The sequence below is a fragment of the Phoenix dactylifera genome, chromosome 18 (genome assembly GCF_009389715.1).
Source record: "Phoenix dactylifera cultivar Barhee BC4 chromosome 18, palm_55x_up_171113_PBpolish2nd_filt_p, whole genome shotgun sequence".
In the NCBI taxonomy this organism is placed as follows: domain Eukaryota; kingdom Viridiplantae; phylum Streptophyta; class Magnoliopsida; order Arecales; family Arecaceae; genus Phoenix; species Phoenix dactylifera.
Window position 1 is genome coordinate 1871425 of NC_052409.1, and position 18071 is coordinate 1889495.

The following is an 18071-nucleotide window of genomic DNA, read 5'->3' on the forward strand; positions in this document are numbered from 1 at the left end:
TTTTCTTGATTTTTTCAAATCTTTCATTCAGTTTTTTGAAACTTATGTATAAGTGAGCTATTAGAACTCAGGTTAGATGGTTTGTTAAATTGAATTTGGTTGACACGAATTAGATTTCAAATAAATATTATTATTTAAATTTGAACCATACTCTAATCAAATTCAAATATAGACAAGCTCAAGTCTAAATGTACAAATGAAACCTTAGATACATAACCACGAGTACCTTTCCATAAAGTGAGGATGAATACGTGTTCGCATGCATGATGATGCATCCATACGCATATGCTTGACTGGCTATGCATAGGATGGCTGGCCCATGTGCGAGCGTGAGGCCCATGCTTGACTTGAGCAGCGGCCCAAGCCACGATCACAAGTGAAGGGCACATGAAGCCCTTGCAATAAAAATATCAATGTATGTTATAATATATATGAATAATGAAATTTTCACCCAAGGTGATGACCAAATTTTATATCAATTAAAAATATTTTAATTCTTCCAATAATAATCTTGACATATAGATGGTCATCATCCTCCCCCCCCTTTTTTTTTTTTTTTTTTTGCTAGGATAAATGAGGAGGGGGAGAAATCCTCACCCGCGTAGCAGTTTCCATTGGGCCTCCTTTCCATCAGAGAATGTTCATTGCGGGTGGAAATTTTGTCTCCTTCCACCAGGGACTGTTCGATGCAGCTAGAAATTTTGCTTATACTCTTCTGGACTCATGGGTTCCTCCACGTGTGAGTGTGTCACCCCAGTGCCACCTCAGTGCTAGCCGAAGCATATAGCATTCTTACCGAGCGTATCCAGGCGGAGGGCATCCGATCTCCAATATTTAATGCTGGTGGAAGCAAAGCTCCATTCCAACTGTGTTGCAGTTATCATTCTATTTCGGGAGGAAAAAAAAAAAAAAAAAGAGGACGACGAATAAAGCTTACTCCAAACGGTAACAGTTTTTTTGAGGGATTTGTTATAACGGAATTATGGCATTTTACGTGCAGTAAAAAATCCTTATAACGTCGTAACGCCCGTTATAACGGTTTCGGGCCCCTCGGTGGTGTCCGAAACACACAACCCCAAATTGGGGGCAAGATCGGCGGAGGAAAAATCCCATCGTTTTCTTGATTCGATGACTTCCGAGCGAGCTTGTGTACTAGTAGCGTTTTGTCTCGCTCGAAAAGTTGAGATCTAATCCTCCTCCCTTGAAGAGGTAAATTTCCTCTTTTCTTGTTCCTCTCGCCTTCGATCTCTCTCTCAAGAGCTGTTAGGTTTTGGGGTTTTGATCTAGGTAAGCCTTTCAATCATTTTCTTTCGGGTTTTTTTTCCCCTGTTATTTTACTTTATCTTCCTGTGTGCAATATTGTAATATTTTATTCAGATTCTCGCTTGCTATTTGTAGTCATGATCTTCTTGATTCTTGGTCTGATGATGGTGTCTGTTAAATTTCTCTCGATCTTATAATTAATGCACTCATATTTTCCTCTTAATTTTCGCGGTTGTTTTAGTTTTTTTTCCGCTGACTTTGATTTGATTCAAAGGGGGATATTACTTCACTTGGGATCTGTGAATTTAACGGGAATTCTTGGAACAAACGAAGCTACGAGTCTCTCGAAGAAAGAAAGCATGAAACTTGGTGGAATTTAGAGAAATATTCATGCTAGCATTCTTTCCTCGAAAGCCAATATGGAACGCCCGTTCTATCCTTTTGTCTTTCTTTATCACTGCTCGCGGAAAACCTTATATTTTTATTTTTTTTAGTATTTTCATCCGCTCGATGGGAATCCAAAACCACTTTAGTTCACATAGAGTTAATCCAGTTGAACCGAAACATTATCACCTATGGTGCGACGCTGTTATTTAGAAACATAACCGGAATTCGGGTTCCAGTGAAGTGAGAAACAAAATATGAGCTTTTGTTTGTGCTGAAGATTATGGGTTTTACCTTCTTGGTCCTTTGTAGGCGAGATGGATGCTGATTTCTTCTCTTTGTGGTAGTATCTCTTTGTTGTTCTTTCACAGCACCTTCATACCAGTGGGCAGATCACAGCCCTTCCTTCCATCTTTTGCCTATTACAGAATAGTTATTATTGATATCTGAAATTGACGCGAAATTTATAATCAATAAGTGTTCTTCAATTATTCAACTAACATATTGATTTACATGGGTAGTGTAACATTTGATGTGGAAACTATAAGTATAATGTGTTATGATGATCGAATAATTATAGCCAGGCTGCCAGAGTAATGTTAGATACCAAAACAATAGCGATCACAAGATACCCCTAGATTATTTGGGAAATTACTCATATTAAATAACACTGAAATATCAATATCACTAGAATGGCAGGGCTGGTGGACTGTTGTTATGTTTTATCATCAGTTGTATATGTCTGCAGTTGCTATTTTGATGTCATATGCTGGATACTGAAAAACTTTTGAACTTTCTTATTGTTTGTTACCTGTTTTAGCTTAGACTATTACAATGTGTGCTCAGCTTATCTCTTGGATGTTATATAAACAAATTATTAGACTACTTTCTAATGGTTCTAGTCTTTGTATTAGTATGAACAAAGATATATGTTCATATATTTATTATGTAGTGTCTTGCCAAATAGAAGTTACATTAGGATTTCATAAATGAGGATGCATCTGTATTTTAATTAATCAAGCATCAGTCCCTTGTTTTGAATACCCAAGTAGGCTTTTGTTATTTCTACTATTCTTTTTTTTTTTTTTTGAACTTTACATAACTTTTGTCTTAGTTTTTCTACCATCATTCTTGACCTCACACATAACCATGCCCCTCTTCTTTTATTTAGCATTCTCATACCATATCAGTTAGTGTCCGTCATGTTTCCTTGTCAGTGCTATGCTATCCTTATGTTTTCTTCAACATGCTCATTTCTTTCTCCAGCCTTTGTAAGTTTACCATGTACATACTTAAGCATTATCATCTAGCAACATATATCATTCATGTCTCCATAACTTTGTCCAAACATTCTATTCGATCCACAATCATCAATCTTGTTATTATGCGGTAACACATTTTACAGAAGAGGCATCTCTTCACCATGACCTATATGTTTTATAAATCTCCTTCCTGCCTCCCCTCCCCCCCTTTCCCTTATCTCATCTTAATCAGGTAGAAAATATTATACTTAGGGATTATACAACACAAGCAACTAATTTTCCAATGACAACTATAAAGAGCTCAGAAGTTTTCTCTGGCATACTAATTTCTTTCTCCAGCCTGTGTAAGTTTATGGTGTCCCTGCTAAGCATTATCATCTAGCAACATACATGTCTCCATACTTTTGTCCAAACATTCTATTTCATACAAATTCATCAATCTTGCTATTATGTTGTAATCACATTTTACAGAAGTGGCATCTATTCACCATAACCTATATGTTTTTTATAAGTCTCCTTCTCCTTCTCCCTCCCCTCCCCATTCGCCTTATCTCATCTTTACAATTTGGCCAGATATCATACTTAGGTGTTCTACAACATAAGCAACTAATTTGCCAATGACATCTGTAAAGAGCTGAGGACCAAATCTTTAAACTCAAACTTATTGCTCTTTTGTATCTTTTCACTTTCTTAACATTTTCGTGAGACATGGTTTTTTACCCCTGAAATGTGAAGGACTTGGTCTTTATTCTCACTTGTTTCTTTATATGTCCTTTTTAATCTTAGGTAGTCCGAAAACTTTCTTAAACATACCAAAATTTCATTATGCTCAATCAGTTTCGTGTATTCCCATAAAATTCTTACAAGGATTGTTTATATTCTCTGCAAATTATTGAATCAATTGCCTTGGGGGAAGCAAACTGAACTATCAACAATTTTAGCATATATCTGAAAAAAATCAGGAAATTCTTTTTAATTTTTTTATACCAACTTCTTTTTAATTTAATAATGCAGCCATTGATTCAGAACTGCATTAATATTCAGCTTGTATAGATATTTGATCTATTTTGGTACTGTATCCATGCTTGTCATTCTACATAAATGCATTTAATTTCTAAGTCTGAGGTTTATTCATTTTGAATTTTGCTTTTCCCATTGACTTCCTTCTGTTCTGAGCAAGCAGTAACCTATGAACTTCATTGGATTCACTTATATTGAAATGTGTCTTAAATATTGCTAAGCATGATTATTCTTTTGCTAAAATTATACCACTTATTTAATGATTAGGAGATCAGCATAGTTGCATGAAAGAAGTTGTATGTAGCTTAGGTACCTGTTTCAGTTTATTGCAGAGTTTCTGATATTATAATTTTGTTTTCTGATAGATGTCGCAATCAAAAGAAGTAAGGTTAGTTGTGCTTTCCATAACAGATGTCATTGTTGTAAGAATATCACCTGTAGAAATTTTTATAGACAAATATTGATGTTTTTAGGTATACTTCTCGATCTATCACACCCCCTCCAAACAGACGTAGTAGATCAAGATCATCATCAAGGTCAAGGGGAAGGAGTCGCTCTAGGTACATATTTTTATTCTGGAACTGTTCAAAAAATTATTGATAATTGTGCATATTATATAATGTGCTATGGAGTCCATGCAAGAGCCCGTTTTTACGAACTCGGTATTCTTCTTTGCTAATGGTCTGAATTCTACATACGTGCAATAGGAGCCAAGATTCTAGAGCTGCAAAGAATCCTGGAAATAACTTATATGTAACAGGCTTATCCACACGAGTTACTAGCAGTGATCTTGAGAAGTATTTTAGCAAAGAAGGAAGGGTATGTACTTTAATTTTAGCTTGTAATATTTTTTTAGTGAAAAAAAGAAATTAGTAATACTTTTGATGATCCTGATGTTTGTGAATACCCTTCTCTAGCATTTGTGATTTTTGGATGAGTACTCCAAAGCATATACTAGAGAAACTATCTTATAGGCTCTGCATGAATTAGAACATACAATTATGACTTCGGCATATTATTTACATTTAATCATAGGTGATGCTTTTAGGACTATATAGAGATCAAATCAAGAAGCCTTTTAATGGGGTCTAAAAACTTGCTGAATTGATTAACTTATCTTTCATCTGGGGTGTTGCACCCAATTTGACATGTCGGAAATCTCTCTTTTGCATTGACACTGGGTTTCTAGTGTTTCAACAGCCATCTAACTTAGTATCTTTTGTGCTACCAATTTTTCTATACTAAAGCTGATCTTATTTAGCAGAAAATTTGCCATCTGCAGTTGTAACATTTTTTGAATCCTAAGTCTTGTATTTTTCTAATAAAAAATAACAGAAAATGTTAATTTTGTTATTTTATTAATTTATATAGATTTTTGCATATGTGCCCCAAAATTTCCTATTTGCATATGTTCTTGTCATAAAGTAGAAATTGCACATATATATTCCTCCAAAAGTCTTACATATGCATGCATACCCTTCATGCCTTTTTTTTGGTTTAGTTTCTGATTCTGATTGTAAGTTGGTGCATACGGATGTTAACTTGTTCATTGACTATTTCTTCCTTAATCATATGTAGTTTTTGGAATTTTCGGAGCATGTCTGAGAATTTGTGCCAGCATATAGTATGTATGTATAGATACAAAGATGTATACCACATTTGTAAATACATATGCACTTAAATATATAAATGCATATCACATATATGTTCACTTCTGAGGGTAAGCAATTAAGCACTTTTTAAAGAGTACATGTGCAAAAAATTCTTGAAGAAAAATTGTCAAGTGATGCATTTCTGTTACTGTTCTGTTGGAGGATGTCATCTTATCATAAGGGCATATATGCTGCTTTCAGATTTTTGGTGGGGTTGTACAGGCACTGTCCACTTTCAAAGGGGTAAATAAGAAAATAAATCCTTGTGAAGTGTCGGTGCCTGCCTCTGCATATGTATGTGTGAGGTCCTTGATAGAAGTTTTTAACAATTTAACAGAAATGGGCCATCCAAAATAGAAACCTACACCTATGATCTCATCTGCACCACTAAAGATGCCTAAAATCATATATCTTGGAGGTCTCTAACTTATGGATTAAGTGGAATTACTAGAAGTGCAAAAATTGTAGGATTTGCTAATATTAGAATTCTGAAACAGACTTGTAACAATGTATTTGGTTGTAGTCCATTTAGTAGGCTAAATCATCACACATGTCTACACACATTTATAGACTGTTAGTATTACATCGTTGAATGACCTTTTCTTATCAGAATGTTTAATTACTTATTGATGCAGTCTCTCTCGTTATATTAGTATGTTTTATTAATTTGAACTGCGATTTGTGTTTTATTTGGAAATTTGAAGGTTTCCATTAATTTTAGGAGGAATTATTGAATGAAACATAATTTTATGTAATTATTTTGTTATTTTGGACCTATATATAGTGAATTATTTAAAATTTTGCATGGCTTGAGAAAAGTCCCAATTTGCAGGTTCAGGAATGCCATGTAGTCATGGATCCCCGAACAAGGGAATCTCGTGGTTTTGGCTTTGTAACAATGGAGACTCTGGAGGATGCAGACCGCTGCGTTAAATACCTGAACCGTTCTGTACTTGAAGGCCGCTTAATCACAGTGGAGAAGGTAGTGCATTTTATTCTTTTAAATAGCAATAGGCAAGTGGTAGTTGCAATAACCCAATAAATTTGTATGATAGCTCTTTTCATCTTAAGAAGAGTTACCTGATAACCTTTGGCATCAGGTTTGGTATGTGTAGCTTCATCGAATTCTCAATGCATCCTCTTAACAGACTGTACCTCCCCCCATCTCAACATGAGCCCTGCATCGACATCTGAAAGACACCAAACCCAACTAATTACAGAGGATTGTTTGCCCTGTATTCCTTTTTTACCCTGATTATAAACATCATACGGTATGCCCTACAAAATTATGTCAATTTGTGACGATTTATCTTTGATTTTGGTGCTTCTGCTCTTTGGTTGGTGATATTATCTTGATTGTGCAATGCTATTTTTCTTTTTTAATCTAAGAAGGTGAACTATCATAACCTTCATCCATGTGGCATAAATGTGAATGTGAGTCCTGAAATTTTAAAAAATGGATTGTGAACTCTAAAACAATGACAGTAACCTTGAAAACTTACTATCAGGTTGTTTTCATTGTTTCTGTTTGCTATTCTTTTCTGAATCACCAACTAGCATAGGCCATATTGTTCAGCTCACAGACCTCTGCATTGTAATTCTGTGTTGTCCTTATTCTATGCTGATTTATGGCAGGCAAAAAGGAAACGTGGAAGGACACCAACTCCTGGAAAATATTGTGGTGCAAGAGAAAGAAGAGGTACATATGGAAGCAACTCAATTTTGCACCTGTTGTTGGCTTTAAAACAATGTTCTTGTTGCATATGAATGATCAATGCAAATATCAGTTTTTAGTTTCCGTTTTAGGTTTATAATCATTACATTCTGTTCTTTTGGACATATGCCCATATTCTGTAAATCATTTGTAAGATTTCTCTCCTGCTGATATTGAGTTTTTCCTATACTTTTTTACTGGCTTGCTGCTATCTAACACTAATTTTTGCTCTAATGCATTTAAAAATGGGTATCTCAGAGCACGAGGCGGGAGGCTCAAATGTATGTAGCCTTATCCCTGCGGAGAGGCTATTTCTATGTTTTGAACATGTGACACCCATGTCGTAATGGAGAGGCATTTAAAGTATTTCTTAAACTATATGCTAAAATCTTCTCAAGATTCGAGATACATTTAAATTATATTACTTATTATTCAATAACTTAACATGTGTTGCTTTCAAGATGACCCATTTGTTTGTTTTCCTTCTGGGCATCATGGGCTTTTAACCCTCTCCATAATCTGGGGAAGTTATTATTAGTGAATCCTAGAATATTGGAATCTCATGAACAGAATAATTTCCATCAATGGCGGATCCAAGGTGGGGCAAGCAGAGGCCATGGTACTTCCAAATTCCATGTTGTTTTATGATCTCTTATAAATCTCTATAGTCTCCGCATCATCCAAATTTAACAGCCCCCACTTGTAATCCAATTGGCATACATGGCACCCCGCTCCATAAATTTCAAAGTCTATAGAAGTTCCCACTGTCTAATCTCATTCAAATTTTATTTCCTAAACTAATTAGAGTCGGTAAAAATCCCGGCTTATCTACTTTCCATGATAAGCGTATAGGGAGTGCCCAAATTTCTCCCAGTTCTCATTTAACATTTCTCCAAAAGAGATTTTAACAGCTCACTTGCCATTCAAATTACAGGTCAAACTATTTGCCTATTTCTTTTATCTAAACCAATCTCTCTCTCTCTCTCTCTCTTGTGTGCAAGTGCACTCTTTTCATAGCCAAATGCTGGTTCTCTTTGTTTTCATGGATATCTTCCTTGCTCATAGCTAGGCTTGCCTTTCAAGAAAAGTACCTTCTCTCAACATCCTTCCTCATCATAGCATTTGTAAGTAAGCTACCCAAGGTATGCCATATCATACTGAACTGGGTGGTACAGAACATATCATACTATATCAATATGTAGTATGGGGGACATACCGACACTCGATACACTGAACTGGCCTCCATACCGAATGTACCAACATAGTAACAGAGTGGCACCAGTACGAAGTTCGGTACCGACACATCGTACCTTAAAGATACCTATTCTATAACATTTATATGGGCTTGTTTGCAGCTATTTTAGTTTAATAGTATACTTCTACACAAGCTACTTAGGTTCTTTCAAATTAGAGATATGGTGCGTTGAAAAAGAAACTAGAATAGGAATTACAACCTAAAGTGCATGCCTGTGATGTATAATGGCCTATATTCCTAGGTGTGCAACAAATTTATTTAGTGGGTGCTTCCAACAAAAGTTAAACATATTTGAAAAATTATGCATTTGGGCTTCTAAAGTGTGTCTCTTTGTGATTCACATTCAAGTATGTCTGATGGAAATCAATGGTATATATTGGTATCTTGTTTCAGGAAAATATTGTTTTTCTTTTACCTTCATACTCTTTGTGCTGTTGTGAAATTGCAATTGTATTGTACATCTAGTGCGCGAGGACATGTTGGACACATTTCTAAAGTATGCTATTTCCAATGAGCAATTAGACCACAGTTTACTCAAACTTTATGACCTATTTTAGTTAGGTCTAGTATCTTTATATATATGCAAATAGAGGTGATTATTTCATAATGAATATGTGCTTTTTGCTATAGATTTGCATGAACAAGGTTAAGAGGACCTATTGATAGGTAGATTGCATTCTGAAGTCATTGGGCATGTTGATAAACTCTAGCATGAATGAGATCAAGACAAGCATCTTCATGCTTGCTATAGTTTACCAGCAATTGCAGGAGAGTTTTGCCATGTGTCTTTTGAATTGGTGAAATTATCTGATGTAATAGATTAATCTCTTGGTAAAATTAAATAAAGATATCAAATGTAACCAAAGAAAGGGAAAAAAAAAAGATACTGGAGCGGGCAAATTTTCATTTAATAAAGGGATACTAGTATACTACTATATGATCTGAAAAATAACAAGCTTTTCATTCATTACTTCAACAATGTAAAAAGATGTCTTTTCTCTGATACTGGAGTGAGCAAATTTTTATTTAATAAAGGGATGACTATTATATGATTGAAATACAAGTTTTTCATTCATTAGTTCAACAGATGTCTTTTCTTCTATCTTCCAAAGGGACATAAAGACAAGCGAAAGAGCATTGAGAACTCAAATGTTCAATTTTATCCAGGGACTATCTAAGTCTACTTTGTTGACCTTTAATATGAATGAATGTCTGAGACCTCTGGCTGACTGATTCCCCCCTTCTTGCCGACTGTGATAGATTGACTTGTCCTTGGTAGGAAACCAAACTTTGCATTGTTGGACCCTCCCTTTCTTATCCTCTTCATCCAACATCCTAGTATAAGTTGCAAGGTGCTTCAGATAACCAGATAGCTCTCCTTGCACTGGACTCACCTGGTCTCTTAATTGTGGGCTGCTAACCTGCCTGTCTCGTCTCGACTAAGAAGGCATTTTAATGGTAAGGCCGTTGGCCTCTTGGATAAAGTTAAGAAATATGTTAGATGTGCAAGGCAGTTGATGGTGAGCCCTTTGGACCTCTTGCATGAGATGTGGGAAGACACAGAGAGGTCCAACCGTCCAAAAGAGGGTTTTCACCTTTGTGCACTTATAGCACCAGAGGTAACTTAGATATTGTGAGTGGACCACTTTGGTTTTGCATGTGCTTTCTTATCATCCTCGTCAGCATTATTGCAGTTAGGTCCAATGTGTATATTACAGACCCTTTGGTGTATTGGGCATAATCATATTACTAGAGATTTTTCTTTATGAGTTTTTTATTTTACAGTTGATGATGGGATATTGGGGAGAGGAGTTTGTCCTAAATTAAGAGGGCAAAGGATGAGGATAGGGGAATTACAGGTTGTGAGACAATGTTTTGGACACATACACCAAAAAAAGGGTGGCTGTTGGAGCAACTTGGTTATTTCAGCCCAGAATATTAAGGCTTCACCATGAGAATATTTTATATGCTCTTCCTTTGAAGGCTTGTAGTAGGCAAATTTTCTTATGGCAGAAAAGGCGATTATGTATTTTTGACTAAAACATATATACACATTTATGTTATGTGAGTACCAGTCTACTTATGAGCATTAGTGCCTTCCCTCTTTCTCTCTCTCTCTTTCTCCCTGCGCTCATGCGCACATGCATGCGTGTGGATGAATGTGTGCATGCACGTGAGCGAGCAAAGGCCTATGATGGCTTCAGAAACAAAGTACTACGATATTCATATACTGTACCTTATAAAATGAAGCATCTTTAACCTAGGTGGAGGGGGGGGGGGGGGGGGGGGGGGGGGCTGTCTAGGTGGGTGGGTGTGGAACTGTGATGGCTTCAGAAACAAAGTACTAGGATTCATGTACTGTACCTTACAAAATGAAACATCTTTAATCTAGGTAAGGGGTGTATTGGGGGAGGTTTTTTGGGGTGGGGGGGCAGATGTTTGTGTGTGGAGCTGTGATGGCTTCAGAAACAAGGTACTAGGATTCATATACCATATTCCTTATAAAATGAAAGCATCTTTAACCTTAGGTAAGGTGAACGTGTGGGGAGGGCCAATGATGGTTTCAGAAACAAAGTACTAGGATCTTTAACCTGGGTAAGTTGTTCCTTTGAGGTGGTATCCAGTTCTGTGTGATTGGAATTTTTCTCCTCAACATAATGTGGGCATTAACAGTATGATATCCTGTAGCTTGGTGCGAGTATAAGGAAAATTGTTATTTTATCTTGTTTTATGTTATTCTTATTATAATTTCTGCAGGTCGTGATCGTAGACGTTCTCGTAGCTACTCACCGTATCGACCACGCGAAAGAGATTGCTCTTATTCAAGGGGCCGGCGGGAACGATCCCACTCACCATATGGGAGGGGGTCGCATAGAAGGTGCAGGGATCGATCGATTTCACCTATCAGCAACGGCAACCTCAAATCTGATTAGCACACCAGTCTGCATTCTGGAGCCTTCTCTTCCACCATATTTACATCACTGTGGCAATTATAAGTTCTGATAGGTCGGCAAAAACTTCTTTTTCGTACCCTGCTTTCTTGGATTGGAATGAAGAAATTTCATCTCCGATCCCAACTTTATGCCTTTGAGCTCATCACCGTATGTAGGATTGTTCATCCATCAAGTTTCAGACAGCATGTGATGTTGCTTTCATATGCAGGGGCACTTCATTTTGCCCACAAACAAGTTCTTGTATTTTTTCTTTTGACCTTTCTCTTCTGCTATGCGTATGTTTGAGAGTATTGTGTTGTGACATTTTACCATGTTCAAGGGAAAAGCGAAAAAAGGCCTACATCGCGTTGAATCATTTCCAATCTGATTGCCGTTGTTCCCCTAATTTATTGGTTCTGGATGCCCAGTCTGCATTGATTTGAATCGAAGCTCGTTTGTTACGAGGGAGAGTTGGGTGACTAAGAGCATTGCTATGTAAGAGTAGTAGCTGCAGGCGGTTTTGCCAAGAGCGTGCAACGCCAGCGCCCTATATTTGACACGGCGGCTGCCCAATAGATTTCAGAAGTTTGACCGAAGCGTCTTGTCCGATGTTTTCCTCTATAAATAAGAAGATTTATCTACTTCAGCAACCAACCAGTTCCAAAGCCTTCTTCATTTCCTTGTCAACGTTTTCATTTGTCCGTAAGGAGGGAGAATTCACACGTCACTCTGGTTGGCCCGGATATTCGAAATATTGGAGGCTTAGAAACTGATTACCTTAATCTGGTACAGTGGTCGACAGCATTAAGGAAACAGCAAAAAGCGGCGTTTACGAAGAACGAGCGACGGATCGGGAAGGGGAGAGCAGCTTGGAGCAAGCCCGGTGGGCAAGCGCACGTCACTCGCCATCTCCACCGGGTTTTGAGAGAGTCACCGGCATCGGCAGCCCGGGTGGACCGTGGACGCGGTGGGACGCACGCCGGGCCGACCTGGGAGAGTCTCTGGTCACGCTTCACCAACCTTGGAAGATCTGCTTCGATAGGGAAAGTTTTCGGGGCAGCATCCATCGCCGGTGTTCGTTGCTCGCGTGTTCCAACTTAAATGGAATCTCGAGCGCGGGTTCCAGTTGTTGGTGGCACCGGAGGAAGTCATGAGGTTGAGAAATCTCAAACTTGGCTCATTTATATTCCGACTCTGAAATCCAATTCAAGCCCAGCTTTTATGGTGATGGAGCATGCGTTACTCAAAGCTAAATTGCAAGGCTGACTGGAGATGCTCACAACCGCTTGTTTATGCAGCACCGCTACACTAGGCTGATAGTCCAGCTTTCAAGCCAACATATAATATAAGAAATTAACATTCATTCTGCCAATCCATCCTACCATCGTTTTCTGGTGGGCAATTCTAATTCATTGCTCCATGTTGAGGTTAATCTACCAGGTCAGGAATATTTGGTGGACACTCATACCTGATAAGTTACATACTGCAGCACTACTTCCCACCTGAAAAGGATCAGTAAATTACATTGTGCTACTGTTCTTGGTCTAGGAAAGGTTAGCCCTCTTCACACATGGGATTCCCGATACCTTCAGAAAGCATCCAAGAGGAAGATGCAGCATTCTTTCTTCGACCTATTCATGTAAAATAGTACCTTTCATCTCGATCCTGTCGGGAGTGGAGAGTTTTCAACTTCCTTGCAGTTTGGATGAAGCCCAGAATCACCTGCATCTCATCCACTTGCTTTTGTATATGGACAAAGGAACAAGGTTAGTTCAGAAAAAAAATATATAGAAGAATAGGGCATCAGGTATCCTACAGGGCTTCAAGTGTATATGGCATAAATCATCCGTCATATGAATTTAAAAACATTTAAACGATGCATGCCAACATTCACATGAAGTGCAGGGTAACAATTAATGGTCAATGGGTACCTGAGAGATGAAATGATGCTGCACTCCATGAACCAGCTGCTTCTTAGATGGATTGGGATTACTGCTGACCTGAAATTTCTTTCTGATGTTAGTTCTGCAAAGAAATTCATAGCTTCCGGGAAGAGGTGTGGCTAGAATCTGATTGGAAAGTGACTGATGATATAACTCACCAAATTGAAATGCCCCCAATATCTCCATAAAGCGGCAGTTCCAAGTTTTGCCAAATTCACCCTCTGTCATCAATAAAGAATTCAGAACATAAACAACAATGCCACAGATTGCATCTGACACAAAATGTATAGATATGCCTCCTCGCATGGAGATATCATAATGATGGTAACATAATTGTCATCTTTTCCCGCTTAAAGGTTGTATGCCTGGAACCAAACTACTTAGTCTGATTTCCACTTTTCTGGATCATGTCCTTGTAAAAATACTTATGCATTATCAATTTTATACAACAATCCACTGATAAACAGTGTATTCTAGATGAGCATGCAATAGCGAAATTTATTACCTTTTGAGGCTTAAACATATGAGATCGCATATCCCTGTAGCTGGTTCGACTCATTGCCTTGACTGAGGATGCCCAAGGTCCGGTATGCCTCACCCTACGCTTTGTTGGTTTATGGAGCTCCATTCTAGCTGTACACCAAAGAGGAGATAAGAAATAGTTCTGATGAATGAATCATATTGCTCATCACAGTTGCTAACCTTACAACTACAATCCAAGAGTAGGTAATAAACTCACAGTAATCAACATCTTTCTCTCCCATGTCAGAGCTACTACAGATTGAGTTATTGCAATCAATCTCATAGTCATCTTCATTTCCAGTTGGAGCTTCCAGCACACTCAAAGCATTCCTTTGCAACTTCACCTCTACCCCATTTTTAAGGACCTGGAAACCCATATATGGAACAAGGAGCATGGATCGGATTAAAAACAACCACACCGGTTAGAACCTTCAAGTAATATTATTAAAGTTAAGCAACCAAAAGTCTATAAATCATAGTTTTACTGCACTTATCTAATCAAAGTCCTTCCCTGTACTATCAGTGTATTGATAGCAAATGCAGGTATTTTGGTTGTCATAGATCAAGATTAGGACCTTCAGAGGTGAGGACAAAGTTGGAAAAAATAATGCCTGATTCCCAATTCTTTCTCCTTAATAAAGATTACCATAGCAGATGAGCCAATCAATATCATAAACACACCAACAAATCATAACATGGTTGGAGAGTGCTTCAACGGCAAAGAATTATCATGAAAACTTAATTTTCTTTATAGCTTCTCTTCAGACATACTTCTATATGGAATCTATTTATGATTGAGACAGATGAAATCTAACCAAGTCTAATATTCTTATTACAAGCAGACAGGCTGGATGGTGCAAATAAAGCGCAAAGGCATCTGCAATCAGATAATGATGATATTGCATGAAAAGCTATTAAAGTGGAGAACTGTTTTTTTACCAGCCAGTGCCAGCCACCAAGACCAACAGCCTTCTTGACGACACCCTGCAGTCCCACCAAAACAGACTTTGTTCTGTTGTTCCCTGTAATGATGACCTTTGTGTGCCTAGGGAGCACAGAAAGCTCCTCATCTCCACTTTCTTCCCGAGATGAAGAAAGAGTTCGAGGAGAGCAGAACTCAGCCTCCATCATCTGCCTAAAAAAAATCTTGAATTTCAACCAGCATACAGAGCATAACAAGAACATCGAAAGCGCAAAAAAATTTACATTCCTAGCCATTGCAAGGATGTTGCTGGAAATTATTAAAGCATGGAAATCAAGAATGCCTTATCCATGAAGCAGAAAAAAAGTTTCTTTATTTGGAAAAAGAAATTCATCCAATTAAAGATCTTTGTTCTTCATTATAATAGCACTTACATGGTATAACCTGTCATAACCTGTCATTCCTCATAAAATATAACAACGAAGAGTAATTAAGAAAAAAATAAAAATGGATTTCAAGCTCATAAGACAAATTCTGTTGATTTAACCAGATTAATGAACACATCTAAATTTTCAAACAAGTTCATTATCGGCAAACCATTACCACCAACACACGCACACCATTACAAGGGGAAAAAAGGAGAAAGGGAATCAACTAGGCTTGTTGATCAAGGTCGCCACCCAGACAAGATTAGGCATCTATAATAGGGTGGGGCAGCCCTAGCAACAGAGCAAAAACAATGTATCCTTAGAGTCAAACAGCATATTACAAAATAGAACAGATTCAAGACGTCGACAGAAGTCTAGAAAAATCAGGACCCACTGACCATATAATTATTGATTCAAGACAGCATGAGTGCAGTTATACCAAACAACACTTCTGTCCCTATCACATCATAATTATAGCCAACAGCCTTATCGCAAAAGAAACAGAGCCACCAGAAGTAGAAAGGAACTAAACAAAAGCTCACGACCCATTTCTTCAATTTGAAACACCAATTTCGACTACCATTTTTTTATTCTAAACAATAATTTTGTACTTCAAATTGAGTTGGCCGAGTAATCTGATTATTTTTTTTTGAAAAAATATCCAGTTATACATGTCTCGACTTCCATTTTCAGGATTACTAAAATTATAAATCTAAATTGTGACCATATTTTTTTAGTGATTGGAGTCGATCCATTCTGCTAACATAGTTACTCTGAAGCAAATCCACTTCTCCAGCTGCATATCAATAAGAAACAGCACTTTAAGCTAAATACAAGCTTTAATAGTAAATACTATGCAATTGAAGTATCAAACTGAAGTACAACTCCCACCTGAACTAAAATCTCTATTCTCCGGACAGTCTACCAATAAAACCTTCTTCCCTTGAGATCAAACTAAAACAAATAAAAGGGAAAAGGGGGAAGAAAACCAACTCCCAAGCTCCAATTACAACTCTTGATGGAAATGCAATGAAATCATATCCAAGAAAAGCTCGATCCTCGATTCTTCACTTCATGACTCCCACACAAGGCCAGAGATCTCATTCAATTCTAACCATCAAAAACCAATCCATGAGCACCAACTGGACCAATTTACCAAGAATTGCAAAAAGAAGAAACCCTAATTCTAGATGAGAACTGATCAATTTCCAAGAACAGCAAAGGGAAAAATCAATTCGGGTAAGAATAAAAAAATGCTGGATTGCAGGATACCAGTTGCCATTGCTTCGATTAATGGAAGTAGAAAAAAAAAATCACACGGGATCACACGAAATGCGGCCGATCTGTGCTTCAGCGAGCTAGAATTCGGGATTTTCCTTCATGAAGGACCTGATTTTGAGCCCCAATTCGCGAAAAACGCCACGGATTTGAGAGAATTGAGCTCCGGGAGCTCGGTTCCGCGATGATAGAGAGAAGGATAAGGCGAACGTTTCTTGGATTTTTCCCGAGAATAAAGCCGTCTTCTCAGAGAGAGAGAGAGAGAGAGAGAGAGCAAAGAAGGAGAGCAAACACACTCACTCGATGCTTTCCAACTGCCAAGCTAAACGACCTCTCTCTCTCTCTCTCTCTCTTTCTCTCTCTCTCGAACGTACGCTCCCCACCGGCCATAGCCGGTATGTAATTTCGAATGCTTGTCTGATTGCTGGAAATGAAATGACCGGACTACCCGGCTGTCTGAATTTTTTTACGACGGAGACCTTGTAGTTTCTTGGCGAGCGCCCGAGCTAATGTCCGCGTTACTCCTCTGATCGTCTGAATAGTTAGTTATCCATTTTGAATTTTTCAGACAAAAAAAAAAACCTTCCATTTTCTTGTCTTAGCCTGCATTAGAAGTCATTAGGAGTTCAAACCTTCTGTGAGTAGAAAATTTTGACATTTTCACAGATTACAAGCATGATGAATGAGTGTAGAACGAATCCTGCTTCCATTTTCTCATGGACTTATTTGGACCCCTTTATGCAAGGGTGCAATTAACATTTTACCTGGTATAAAATTTATCAGGAAATATTAAAATATTTGTGATAAACAACTTCAAATCTATGTTTAACAGATCATAAGATCCATGTGGATCACGATCCCTATAGTTCCCATGAATCGTGAAGCTAGAATGTCGTGCCCAGGTTGATTGACGAGATTCACAAGGGTCATTGTATCAACTCCATTCTCCTAACTCATCCTTCTCGTGCCAAATAGTGTGAAACAAACCATAAAAAATATTTACTTAGATTCTGCCCTGTCCCACTTATCGGAGGGAAGGGGGACAAGATTCTATGATTCATCAAAGAAGGCGCCAATTAATCTTATAAATATGAACGTAGTTTTCTTTGCCAATATCCTTAAGCATTATTCGCTAGGCAGTAACACTAAAATTACCACTCAACATTATGTACTTAACTGATGATTAGGACGCATTGAGTACATCTAGTATACGACCTTTTCGCGTGAAACAATAAAAAGACTAGTGCTACCTTTTAATACCAATGGCATACGTATATACCGCGTGCTTTTTAATGCCAAGCATGGAAAGCCATGCTACGATCTTTACAATGCGTGGGCGTGGCACCTGGTCCTAGAAAAATAGCGTCAACCTGTGCTTGTGTTGGACTGCAAGTAGAAAGTATCATACTTGGGTAACGTATCACACTTTAATATATGCGACGCATGCAGGCAAAGCAACCTACGGTTGCTTTTGAGAGCAATCAAAAGCCAAGCA

General features: G+C 37.8%; 2 protein-coding genes across 7 annotated transcripts; one reads left to right on the top strand and one right to left on the bottom strand.

The window, feature by feature from the left end:
- Positions 1 to 1060: 1060 nt before the first annotated feature.
- Positions 1061 to 11866, top strand: LOC103699088 (serine/arginine-rich splicing factor SR45a-like). Of its 2 annotated transcripts, none has more exons than XM_008781141.4 (7): positions 1061 to 1209; positions 4295 to 4317; positions 4403 to 4489; positions 4637 to 4748; positions 6414 to 6563; positions 7217 to 7280; positions 11308 to 11866. In XM_008781141.4, exons 2-7 carry the CDS (start codon positions 4295 to 4297, stop codon positions 11481 to 11483), a joined length of 612 nt encoding a protein of 203 aa, XP_008779363.1. In that variant the 5' UTR covers positions 1061 to 1209; the 3' UTR covers positions 11484 to 11866. The 2 variants fall into 2 exon arrangements, with proteins under 2 accessions (XP_008779363.1, XP_008779371.1); XM_008781149.4 differs by having other exon boundaries at positions 1068 to 1287.
- An 880-nt stretch (positions 11867 to 12746) lies between these two features.
- LOC103699056 lies at positions 12747 to 16904 on the bottom strand. Of its 5 annotated transcripts, none has more exons than XM_026801823.2 (8): positions 16571 to 16904; positions 16190 to 16408; positions 14888 to 15079; positions 14166 to 14313; positions 13932 to 14059; positions 13585 to 13647; positions 13415 to 13483; positions 12747 to 13223 (listed from the first exon to the last, which is right to left on the bottom strand). In XM_026801823.2, exons 3-8 carry the CDS (start codon positions 15077 to 15079, stop codon positions 13119 to 13121), a joined length of 705 nt encoding a protein of 234 aa, XP_026657624.2. In that variant the 5' UTR covers positions 16190 to 16408; positions 16571 to 16904; the 3' UTR covers positions 12747 to 13118. The 5 variants fall into 5 exon arrangements, with proteins under 5 accessions (XP_026657624.2, XP_008779348.2, XP_008779324.2 ...); XM_008781126.4 differs by having other exon boundaries at positions 14888 to 15083; XM_008781102.4 differs by having other exon boundaries at positions 14888 to 16094.
- Between the last annotated feature and the right edge of the window lie 1167 nt (positions 16905 to 18071).

Excerpts from the sequence above, each read along its gene's own strand:
- LOC103699056 (XM_008781102.4), bottom strand. The coding sequence starts at position 15,166 with ATGGCTAGGAATGTAAATTTTTTTGCGCTTTCGATGTTCTTGTTATGC. Across the intron at positions 13,648-13,931 it reads ATATGTTTAAGCCTCAAAAG|AGGGTGAATTTGGCAAAACT; the intron begins GTAATAAATTTC and ends TATTGATGACAG. Across the intron at positions 13,224-13,414 it reads AGCATCATTTCATCTCTCAG|CAAGTGGATGAGATGCAGGT; the intron begins GTACCCATTGAC and ends CATATACAAAAG.
- LOC103699088 (XM_008781141.4), top strand. The coding sequence starts at position 4,295 with ATGTCGCAATCAAAAGAAGTAAG. Across the intron at positions 4,318-4,402 it reads TCGCAATCAAAAGAAGTAAG|GTATACTTCTCGATCTATCA; the intron begins GTTAGTTGTGCT and ends TGATGTTTTTAG. Across the intron at positions 6,564-7,216 it reads GCTTAATCACAGTGGAGAAG|GCAAAAAGGAAACGTGGAAG; the intron begins GTAGTGCATTTT and ends GATTTATGGCAG.